Source organism: Onychomys torridus, chromosome 13, assembly GCF_903995425.1.
Source record: "Onychomys torridus chromosome 13, mOncTor1.1, whole genome shotgun sequence".
In the NCBI taxonomy this organism is placed as follows: domain Eukaryota; kingdom Metazoa; phylum Chordata; class Mammalia; order Rodentia; family Cricetidae; genus Onychomys; species Onychomys torridus.
Window position 1 is genome coordinate 41,678,911 of NC_050455.1, and position 12,273 is coordinate 41,691,183.

At 42.9% G+C, this 12,273-nt stretch overlaps 1 protein-coding gene across 3 annotated transcripts in view; it reads left to right on the forward strand.

The window, feature by feature from the left end:
* The first annotated feature begins 510 nt into the window (after nucleotides 1-510).
* Snx2 (sorting nexin 2) overlaps nucleotides 511-12,273 on the forward strand; it is a 44,258-nt gene continuing 32,495 nt past the window's right edge. For 2 of the 3 annotated variants that reach the window (XM_036205041.1, XM_036205042.1), the window contains exon 1: nucleotides 511-701. In XM_036205041.1, the coding sequence (XP_036060934.1) occupies nucleotides 594-701 (108 nt within the window). In that variant the 5' untranslated portion in view covers nucleotides 511-593. The remainder of the gene's footprint in view (nucleotides 702-12,273) is intronic. The other variant, XM_036205043.1, reaches the window with a different exon arrangement.

Genomic DNA, 12,273 nt, shown 5'->3' on the forward strand with positions numbered 1-12,273 from the left:
ACTGGCCGGGCATATGGATCTATTTAGATATAAATAAATTAAAATGAAATTTTGAAAAGCTCAGTTTCTCACACACGCCACATTTCAAGCACCCAGTAGTCCCGTGCAAACTGTGTACTGTGTTGGAGAGTACAGGAAGAGAACACTTACTTCCACTGTTGTCAGGAGTTTCTTAGAGACCGCTCTGGCAACATTGGAGCGTGTTTCTCTATTTACCAATAATCAATCTTCCCCTGAATCTGTGTACAATCCAAGCTCAAAGGCTGGTGCGTCTAAGCTCTTCTACTTCCTAGTCCTGTAGTAACAAGTGTAAGAATTTTGTCAGGTCAGCATGCAAGCAGTAACTGAGTAAGGGATGCCAAGACTCCACTGTGGAAGCGGGAGGAGCGGTGAAGGGGCGGGGCCGGCTCGGAGCTCAGCTTCAGCCGGGGGCGGAGCCTCGCAGCCCGGGGCGGGGCCTCGAGGGAGGGCGGGCCCGAGGGGCGGGCCGGGAGGCGGGCCAGCCAGCGGGGGTCGGCGCGCCAGCCCTGCCTTGCGTGCTCACGTGACAGGTCGCCGAGGCCCGGCTCTCGCAGTCGTCCAGGGTAGCGAAGATGGCGGCCGAGAGGGAACCTCCTCCGCTGGGGGACGTGAAGCCCACCGACTTCGAGGAGCTGGAGGACGGCGAGGACCTGTTCACCAGCACCGTCTCCACCCTGGAGGTGAGGCGGGCGGGCCCCCGCCGAGGAGGCCCCGCGCCGCGCGCGTCTCCGCGCCGCGCGCCTCCCTCCCCGCCTTTCCCCTGCCGCGGCGCCCCGTCCCTCCCCACTCCCGGGTCCCGGCCAGGCCAGGTCCGGTGACACCTGTGACGCTGGCCGCACCTCAGCTGCCTGTCAAGGCGGCGGGGGTGGCCCGGGCGGCCAGGCAGGCCTCCGGACAGCAGCAGCCTGCGGGCCTGGGGTCCGCCGACCTCATCCTCCGGGGGGCCGGGACCCACGGGTGGAACCTGGCGGTGCTGGCGGGCTCCCGGGCCTGCCGTGTCATTGGCGCCTCTTCCTCCAGGCAGGAGGAAGGCTTGTCCTCCGCGTCCCGGGCACCTCCGTTCCCTCTGGGATTTCTGCAGCCCCCCGGGGAGAGAGGGGCTTGTTTCCCTGCCCACCGGAGGGTGTGCCCCGCAAAGAGAGAGCCGTGAAGTCACCAAGGGAACGCTCAGTGGCTGAGGGTCCCCCGGGAGGTCTGGGTGCGCTTTTCACTGTCCGTGGTGTCCTTCATGGACTGACTGTTCGTTCTCTTGGAGATAGGAGCCTCTTTAAAAAAAAAAAAAAGAATAGGTAATTGCATTTAATTAGTGGACTTCTTGCGGGGCGAGAGCTCGTGCAGCCCAGGCTGGGCTCGAACTCACTATGTAGCTGAGGATGGCTTTGAACTTGCTGAGATTAGCTGACGTGAGCCGCCGCTTGGGTTTTAGACTTTTTAGGGGCTGTAATGTTTGGAAAATACAAAGTCAAAGGAGGGAGTAGTCCAGGAAACTTTTTTTTTTCAATTTTATTACTAGGGGAGAAATAGAAACAGATCTCCTCCACTCCTTTTTCCTCTTTTTTCGCATGGTCAGCGATCTCTGTAGCCGAGTGTTCCTGTTTTTGTCAAAGGAAACACTATGAGTTTAACTGGGTTGGCCCGCCTTTTTCTAGTCACGTTTGGATTGCTTTACATTAAATGAGAGCGCATACACCGGAAATCCTAATTTTAAGCATGTAAGCACTTTGCTCAGAAAATTGTTTACCTCAGATGTAGTTTTTTTTTTTTTTCCTCTTTGGATTATGTATAGTGTGTGTGTGTGTGTGTGTGTGTGTGTGTGTGTGTGTGTGGCAACTTTTGAGAATTGTTTCTCTGCTTTTACCCTGGTCAGGCAGCTTTCCCAGCTTAGCATCTCACCTGCTCTCTACTTCCTTACAGAGTTCTCTAGTTCAGTTCTGCACCAAATCAACTGGAACTAACTGTAAAACACCCTTATCTGAATTTCATTGACCTGAAACTGAAAACCACTAACTACAGTCTACTAATTGTATCTGTAGTGGTGAAGCCAACCCCGCCCCTCCCAGACTGTAAATTACTTGGATGGTGCCTTGATCGTCTGTTCTAAACAAAATCTTGAGTATTTGTATCTTGATGCAGCTAAGACCGATTTAATTTTCAAAACCCTATCTCTAAAATTAGTTAAAATTACTTTGCAGAATATATTTTTCTGGGCAGGGAAAGTTAGTATCCTTGTATACTTTGATATGTTCTATATAGCTTATGGTGTGTTGAACATGTCTGCAGAGTCCTAAAACCTGCATTGTCTTCCTTAGATATAGTAAACAGAGGAAAAAGGACTATAGTATCTCTGAATTTGATGTTTGGCCGTTTTGGGGTTTTTTATTTTGGTCTTTTTGAGACAGGGTTTCTCTGTGTAACTTTGCGCCTTTCCTGGATCTCACTCTGTAGCCCAGGCTGGCCTCGAACTCATAGAAATCTGCCTGCCTCTGCCTTCCGAATGCTGATTAAAGGCGTGCGCCACCACCGCCTAGTCAACTGTGAGAATGTTTTGCTGTGTTTTAAGTTTTCAGGTTGGCATACAAGGTCCATTTTCCCCTCTTCAGAATGTTTGGGAAATATCCATGAGGGGTCCTGTGTCATTGCTTCACTTCTCTTTCATGTAGAGCATCTTACACTTTGGGGGCAAAAGAATCCCCGGGATTCATGCACAGATGCCTGCACCTGGCTGCAATTCTGTATGTTTAACAAATGCTTTTTCTTTCTCTCTTTGTAGCCTAGACTGGCATGGAACTCCTCTTGGCCGAGCCTGAGTGCTAGTGTTACAAACCTGTACGTCCGTTCCTGGCCGTGGATTGGTATTTTTCTTGTGCTTGGGTTGAACATGCTCAGCAACACTCCCAGCCCCAGATCAGTGTCTTCGAACTGTAGATAAAATTTATTCAGGGGTCTTGTTGTTGTACGTATCATGATTCTGTAGGACACTGTAGAGGCCTATCATTTATTTGTTTGTTTTGAGACTGGCTTTCCTACATATCATGATTCTGTAGGACACTGTAGAGGCCTATCATTTATTTGTTTGTTTTGAGACTGGCTTTCCTACGTATCATGATTCTGTAGGACACTGTAGAGGCCTATCATTTGTTTGTTTTGAGGCAGGTTCTCACTATGTAGCTTTGGCTGACCTGGAACTCAATATATAGACCAGGCTGGCTTTAAACTCATAGAGAACCTCTTGCCTCTGCCTCCTGAGTGCTGAGATTAAAGGTGTGCACCACTATGCCTGGCCCATCAGCCCATTTATTGATTGGGATGTTTGATTTCTTGTTTAGTGTTTTTTTTTGTGTGTATTCTGGATAGTAATCTTCTGTCTGGTGTATAAAGATTATTTTTTCCCTAATCTGTAGACTGCCTCTTCACTCAGTTGCTGTGCAGATGCGTTTTAATGTTCTGAAATCCCATTTGTAGGTTGTTAGCATTGTTTCCTGAGTTAGTGGTGTCCTTTCCAGAAAGTCTGTGCCAGGGCTTCCCTGTCTTTCCTCTGACAGTTCCAGGGCTTCAGGTCCTGTTTTAGGGTCTTTAGTGCATCATAGTCGGTTTTTCTACAAGGTGAGTAGTGGGGTCACTTTCGTTCTTTCACATGTGGTTAACCCATTTTCCCAGCCCCTTGTTGAAAAGGGTGTATTTTCAGTGGTGTGTATTTTGGCTGGGAGCTGGTGAGATGGTTTAGTGTGTAACTCACCATCAAGCTTTATGACCACAGTTCATTTCCCAAGGAGGTAACCAGCTCCCTACACATTGCTTTTTAACCTCCACAATGCCATGCATATGCCCCTCATCCCCTCAATAAATGTAAATTAAATTTGTTTTTAATCAGGTGCCTGTAGTTGCATGGATTTATAGCTGGATCTTCTATTTTATTCCATCTGCTTCCATGCTTGTTTGTTTTGTAGTATTGCTTGAAATCAGGTATGATTGCAACATTGCTCTTTTCCTTGCTTTCCAGTTTGTTGATGCTTCCATATGAACCTCATTATTCTGTATATTTCTGTAAAGAATGTTTTGTTAGGGATTTCATTGAGTCTATAGACTGCCTTTTGAAAGACAAATCTTCATAATAGTAATTCTGTTGATTCGTGAGTGAGGGAAGTTATCTCATTTCATAGTGTCTTCAGGTTTATTTCTTCATTGTTTTAATTTTTTTTTTTTTTTTTCGAGACAGGGTTTCTCTGTGTAGCTTTGCACCTTTCCTGGAACTCACTTGGTAGACCAGGCTGGCCTTGAACTCACAGAGATCTGCCTGGCTGTTTTAATTTTTTGTAGAGGTCTTTTGCTTCCTTGGTTAGGTTTATTCCAAGATGTGTCGATGTTTGTTTATTTATTTTTTTTAGAGAATTTTGATGGGGTTGTTTTCCTGATTCCTTGCTTAGCATATTTATTATTAGTAAATAGGAAAACTGCTGATTCTTGTCTGTCAATTTATCCTGGCACATTACTGGAAGTGTTTGTCAGATGCAGAGATTTTCTGGTGGAGTCTTGAGGGTCTATTATATAAAAACGTATTATCTGCAAATAAAGATAATTTGACTTCCTTCCTATTTACATTCCTTTTATTTCATTCTCTTGATTTATTGCTCTAGCCAAGACTTCAAGCACTATATTGAATAGGAATGTTAGTGGATATCCTTGTTCCTGATATTAATAGAAATGCTTTGAATTTATCTCCATTTATTGTGATGTTGACTATAGGCTTCTTTTATCATGGAGGATTTTGTCAAAAGCCTTTTCTGCATCTATTGAGATAATTAATGTGATTTCTTTCCTTGAATCCATTCATGTGATATATAACATTTACTAGTTTGTATGCTATATCATCCCCACATCTCTGAAATGAGGTTAACTTGATCATGATGAATTACCTCTTTTGGAAAAAAAAGTGATGTGTCCTGAGTATATGTATGTACACAGTGTGCATACAGGAGCCCAAGGAGGCCAGAAGAGGGTGTTGGATTCCTTGGAACTGGATTTACAAAAAGTTATGAGCGATCATGTGGATGCTGGGAATTGAACCTGGGTCTTGTGAAAGAGCAGTAAGTACTGTAATCACTAAGCCACCTCTCTAGCCCGAATTATCCTATTTTTTTAAGCTTTTTTATTTTTTGTGTATGAGTCCCGTGTCGCCCCCCCCCCCCCCCCCCCCCCACATCTGGGGCTGGATTCCTTTTAGTTGGAAGATTTTTATTACTGTCTAAATCTTGCTTGTTACAGACCTGTTTACATCATTTATTTCTTCTTCAGGAGGTCATAGGCACCTAGAAAATAATTTCCTCTTGGTTTTCAAATTTAGTGGAATATAAGTATTTTAAATTTAAGAAGGATTTATTTTTACTATTTTTATGTGTATCTGTATGGGTGAGTGAATGCCACATGTGTGTGGTTCCTGTGGAGGCTAGGAGAGAACATTGAGATCTCTTGGACCTAGAGTTATAGGCCTTATAGGCCACCTGACATGGATTCTAGAATGAAATTTGGGTCCTCTGGAAGGCAGCAAGTGCTCTTACCTGCTGAACTATCACCCTAGCCACAAAATACACATTCTTTTTTTTTTTTTTTTTTTTTTTTTTGAGACAGGGTTTCTCTGTGTAGCTTTGTGGCTTTCCTGGAACTCGATTTGGAGACCGGGCTGGCCTAGAACTCACAAAGATCCACCTGCCTCTGCCTCCCTAGTGCTGGGATTAAAGACGTGCACCACCAATGCCCTGCTAAAATACACATTCTTAATGTGTACCTTATGATTTTATGGCTGATTCTTTTCCATTGTATTGGTGGTTGGGATGTGTGCTGCCTACATACAGTGCATGTGTGGCAGTCAGGACAAATTTTGGGAGTTGATTCTTTCGATTATGTAGGTCCTGGGGAAGGAACTTGGGTTGTTGCCTTGGCTGAGAGCCCCTAACCTGTTGAGTCATCTCACCAGCCCAGACTTCTCTGACTTTTTTAAAAAATTTTTATTTATTTGTTTTTTTGAGACAGGGTTTCTCTGTGTAGCCCTGGTTGTCCTGGAAATTACTGTCAGCCAGGCTGGCCTGAAACTTGAGACCTGTCTGCTTTTCGAGTGCTGGGATTAAAGGCATGCACCACCGATTTTGACTTTCATTGGTTGTCTACCTTTTCATCTCTAGTTTTATTGAGTTCATTTCAAAGAATCAACTCTTCATTTTTTTTTTTTTTTTTTTTTTTGTATCTTTAAAATTTTCTGTCACTTATTTCCTGACTTTTTTTCAATTTACTGACTTGGGTTTGCCTTGTTTTTGTATTTCCAGAGTACTGAGGTTATGTGAGAACCCTCTGATTTTTTAAAATATAGGCACTGGTAGTTATGAACTTTCCTCTTAGGAGTGCTTTTATTGTATCCCATAGGTTTTGATATGTTCTCTACATTTTCATTCAATTCTTAGAATTGTTAAAATTTTCCTTCTTGATTTCTTCAATGACCCATTTGTCATTCAGTTGGGTGTTGTTTAATTCCCATGAGTTTATGTGTTTTCTATAGCTTCTCTTGTTACTGATTTCTGCTTCATTACACTGTGGCCAGATTGGAAACAACAAAAAGCTATTCTAGTTTTCTCTATTTGTGTTCTAATAGGATATATTTTAGAGAAAGTTCCTTGGGCTACTGAGAAGAGTCTGTATTTTAAAAAAATATTTATTTATTTATTTGGGTTTTTTTTTTTAAGATTTATTTATTTATTATGTATACAATGTTCTGCCTGAATGTATGCCTGCAGGCCAGAAGAGGGCAGCAGATCTCATTACAGATGGTTGTGAGCCACCGTGTGGTTGCTGGGAATTGAACTCAGGACCTCTGGAAGAGCAGTCAGTGCTCTTAACCTCTGAGCCATCTCTCCAGCCCCCGGGGTTTTTTTTTTTGAGACAGGGTTTCACTGTGTATCCCTAGTTGTTGTAGAACTCACTCTGTAGACCAGACCAGCCTGGCCTTGAACTCACAGAGATCTGCCTGCCTCCTGAGTTCTGGGACTAAAGGCATGCACCACCGCCCCTAGGCTTTATTTTTATTTTTTAAATGGGGGGGGATGGGTGAGTGTGTGAGGGTATATGCAGTTACACATGTTAGAATACATGAGTAGGGAGGGGTAAGTGAACACCTCTGTGCAGTTGGCTCTCCCCTTCTTTATTTCGTTGGTTTGTATTAGTGGGGTGACCTGTCTTATTGGTGAGAGTGGGGTGTCAAAGTCACCATTATTGTGTTGAGGTTAATTTGATCTTTTATCTAGTAGCATTTGTTGTATGAACTAGGTGCACCCATGTTCTGTGCATATGTTTAAGTTGTAGTCTTCTTGGTGGATTGCTTCCTCATCAGTGTGAAGTGACTTTCTTAATCTTTTGGGTTGAAGTCTTTTGTCAGATGTTAGCAGAATGACACATATTTACTGCCTGTTTTTCTTTCCTCGGAACATGTTTTTCTCATTCTTTCACTCTATTGTTTCATTTGTCTTCGATGATGAAGCACATTTCCTGGAGGTAGCAAATATGGGGATCCTGTTTTATTGTTTTTTTAATTTTATTTATTTTTATGTGTATGGGTGTTTTGCCTGCATGCATGTCTAAGCTTGGTGTCCACAGAGGCTAGAAGAGATGGTTGGATCTCTTGGAAGTGGAGTTACAGGTGGTTATGAGCTACCTGATGATGGGGATGCTGGAAACTGAACCCGAGTTCTCTGCAAGAGCAGCAAATGCTGTTAACCATCAAGTCATCTCTCTACAGCCTTGACTTTTAAGTTTTAAATAATTGTGTTTGTGTGTGTGTGTTTGCCACAGACTTTAAGAGCGTCTAGGTCAACTGGACACTGGTCACAGTCATTTCTACCTGCTTCTCTTACAAAGATTGTACCTGGATTATTTTATAGCAATTATATCTTGAAGGAGTAGACATTATTGTGTGTATTTTACCATCACACTAATGGAACTTCTGATCCTCTTATCTCACCTGGAAGTCCAAATTGTTTTCAATTTGTGTGTGCGGTATGTAGCTTATTGAATTGTTGTCTCTATCATGTGGGTTCTAAGACTCAAACTCAGGTCATCAGGATTGACAGCAAGCATCCTACTCACTGAGCCATCTTGCTAGTCTTTTTGGGGTTGTTTGTTCGTTTGTTTGTTTGTTTTGGAGAAGGGTCTCACTTACATAGCCCAGGCTGACCATAGGTTTTCAGCTTTCAGCAATTCTCCAACTGTACCCTCCCAAGTTCTGGTGCTGCCAGCGTGAACCACCATGCTCCACTATACCTCTTTCTCTGAACAGCATTGTTAAGGTACAGCTTACGTGCCAAATTGTTCACCTGTTAGTGTGTGCATTCCTGTGGTTTTTAGTATAGTGAGATATATGTATCTGTTACACAGTTAGTTTTAGAATATTTTCACTATTTTAGAAAGCTATCATGTACCCTTCAGATGTTCTGCCATTTTCCTAGCCTCTGACTTTAATATAGCAACTAATCTGTCTCTATAGATTTCCCTGTTCTGGAGTTTGAATGAGTAGAACTATATAAGTGTGTGTGTGTGTGTGTGTGTGTGTGTGTGTGTGTGTGTATATGTATGTTTAAATGTTTGTTTTTCCTACTCAGTATTTTGGGGACGGGAGATGTTATCATAGTTTATTGTCTACAGCTACGGCAGTATAAATAGATGAAAATAGGGTCTTGCCTTGTAGCTCAGAGTGGCCGTAAGCTTGTGATCCTCTGGCTTCAGTTTCTCCTCAGTGTTACAGTCTCAGAAGTTTGTCACTGTGCCTTGCAGGCTGCTTGTTATCTACCATTTCTGTCTTAAATTAGCCCATTTCTGTAAATCTATACTTTGCCACATAGCTTGTGGCTTACTGGTGTCTTTACATGTTGCTTCTCATGGCACTGGCTGGCAGTGTCTCCTCCCAGACTTCCTGTTCCCAGCCTTCTCCTCTTCCTTGTACCGCCTACCCTATCCTTCCTGCCTGGCTACTGGCCAGTCAGCACTTTATTTTAACCAATCAGAGCAACACATTGGACATACAGAACATCCCACAGCACTTTCCCTTTTCTCTTTTTTTTTTAAAGCAAGGTTTTAACTTTTATATAGTAAAGTTTCAGATAACAAAACAATTATCAAGCAAGAAATTACAGTTACAATATTAAAGAAGATATCCTATCTATCTTATATATGTGAGACTAAGGTTTTATATCTAACTTATCTTTTATCATAACTGAGGAAATTATAACTATCTAGTGTTCAACCACATCAAAGACCTCAGAAGGATGTAATATTACCTGAGAATGGGGGAAGGATGCAAGCATTTTTCGGGAGTCTTGCAAGAGTAGACAGAGACAGTTGACAGCCTGGACAGTCACCTAATGTTTCTTTGTAAAGTTGGGGCATTTGTCTTCAGCCCACAGGGCTAGAGTCTCTCGGTCACTAAACTCAGTGTCCTGTAGAATGTCTGGCAGTTTCCTCTGAGAAGCAGGTACCTGAAGGACCATTTTGTCAAGCAAAGTTTAGTGATCACCTTTCTATGGGTCCTGCACATCCAGTCAATCAAGCAGTCCAGGCAAGAACAGTTTCTTGCCCAAATGACTATTTTTGCCAAGGTGAAGATAAACTCCATATGAAGTGTCTTCAATGTCCATCCTTCTCTCTGAAGTAAATTGTTGCAGCCAGGAGCAGACATGTCTCACTGTCCAGAAAGTCTAAATTTTAAAAATATTTTAAATGCCATATTCTGTAGACCTGAAGATTACCTGTCTATCTGAAATATCTCTGTGTATACCTAGGAGACTTAACTAACATGGCTATGAGTATGGTTATCATAGATGACCAGTTATTAATCTATTTTTAATTATCCATTACATTTTAAATGAGCTGTACAAACATAATATCTTAAACAAGAGTAGAAATATACACACAGTATAACAAAATTAACTTTAAGTTTGTATCAATAGACTAAAATCTGTACCAATGTAAAACATTTTAAATGAGTTCTTGTTTTTTAGAAGTAAGTTCATTAATCTACCATTTTATCCTATCATCTATATCATATCCCCTTTTTATCTTTAGAAAGAGATTGTATTTATAATCAACCTGTTTTAAATAAAATAGTGGTTTTTCTCTGTCCCACACCAGAGGGCTCTTTTGATTCAGGACATAAGAATCTCTTAACCTTTTCTTTTAACAATGTGCTTGGGTTTAGAGAAGGAGTGAGCCATTTCCATCTCCAAAGCCAGATGGGAATTTGGGCGTAGTTTTTCTTACTACTTCCTGCTGGAGGGGGGCGCTGTATCTTATGGGGACACAAAGAAAATTTTAGGATTATGGAGTAGTCCATGAGGCTAAACCTGAGCCAGTTGTCTTGAAACCATTCTGGATGTTGGATCATCTGGGCCATGGTGTCCTTGGAGACCTTTCAGGTGGTCTTGGCTGATCAAACCTGATGTATCTTAATCTGGAACAAATCCACAGCCTCTGGCTTTCTGTGGAAACAAAAGCAGAGACTCTTTTCCAAAGCAACATATCCTTATATCCAAATTTTGAAGTCAAGGTACCTTTAAAATTTACATATTTGTTTAACTCAACAGCTTTTACGATTAAATCATTTTCTGTAGTTAAAAATCCCCAAAACAAGACAAACCAGATTCTCTGTGTAATATCCATCTTTGTAAGACTGAAACACCACTGTGGCTGCTGGCTCCGCCCACCTCAGCTTCCCAACTAGGCGGTGGTACAGTTTACCGCCAGCTCTGGGTCTGGAGCCATGTTAACATCAACTATCAGAAGCAGTTCTATCAAAGCAGCGCATAGCCCAGAAACCATTTTTTTTTTTTTTTTTAAACTAGCAAAGGCTAAATCCACCATGTAGCAGAGTAAAGTGTTACTTGTAGACTCCTCATTCCTGCCACACTGCAGGTCAGACGCACACGCCAGAAACCCGCCATAGTAGTTCAAACCGGCAGGCTGCCGCTAACTTGAGAAAGACAACTTGAAAGCTGTTTTTAGCTCCGTTTTAGAATCTTTTTGGTCAGGTTTTAGGTGGAAACTCTTGCCCCACATTGGGCACCATTTGCAGTTGGAGTTTTCCTGCCTGGCCCAGTCAGGACAAATCTCTCTTACCCGCCAGTCCCACAGTCGCTCAGACCCAACCAAGAAAGCACACAGAGACTTATATTGCTTACAAACTGTATGGCCGTGGCAGGCTGCTTGTTATCTGCCTTTTCTGCCTTAAATTAACCCATTTCTGTTAGTCTATACTTTGCCACATGGCTTGTGGCTTACCAGTGTCTTTACATGTTGCTTCTCATGGCACTGGCTGGCAGTGTCTCCTCCCAGACTTCCTGTTCCCAGCCTTCTCCTCTTCCTTGTCCCGCCTACCCTATCCTTCCTGTCTGGCTACTGGCCAATCAGCACTTTATTTATTTTAACCAATCAGAGCAACACATTGGACATACAGAACATCCCACAGCAGTGTCTGGCTTCCACTTTCATGGTGATGCTTTTCAGTGTCATGTTCAGTATCTGTGAATGCAGGGTCACAAAGATTAAGGCTTTGAGCTTTGGGCATCTTTTTTCTTCCTTTTTTTTTTTTTTTTTTTTTTTTTTTTTTGGTTTTTGGAGACAGGGTTTGTCTAGCTTTGGATCCTGTCCTGGGACTCACTCTGTACACCAGGCTGGCCTCGAACTCACAGAGATCCACCTGCCTCTGCCTCCCGAGTGCTGGGATTAAAGGTGTGCGCCACCACCGCCTGGCTGACTTTGGTTTTCTCTAACCTTTTTTTTCTCTCTTACTGTGTAGTCAGGGCTGCCGGAAACTAGTAATCCTGCTACCTCGGCTTTCCCATTGTTTGGATGGTATGAGCGCCCCACCACACATGGTTGCTTTGCTTTTTCTTTATTTAGTTTTAAAAAAACGTTGTTTTTGTCCGAATGTGCATGTGGGTACCCACAGAGGCCACAAGTAGGTGTTGGTCCCCTGAGGACTGAGTGTGTAGGCTGTTGTAAGCTGTCCCATGTGGAACTGGGACTGGATGTGAGTCCTCTGCAAGAACAGCAAAAACTCTTAATCACTGAGCCAGTTCCCCAGGTTCCTTCACTCTGTTCCAAGATGTGATCTCATGTAGCTCAGGCTGGCCCCGACTTGCTTTGTAGTCAGACATGGCTTGAACTAACCTCCCTCCCTCTGCCTCCTCAACATACTAAGATTACATGTACCACCATGCC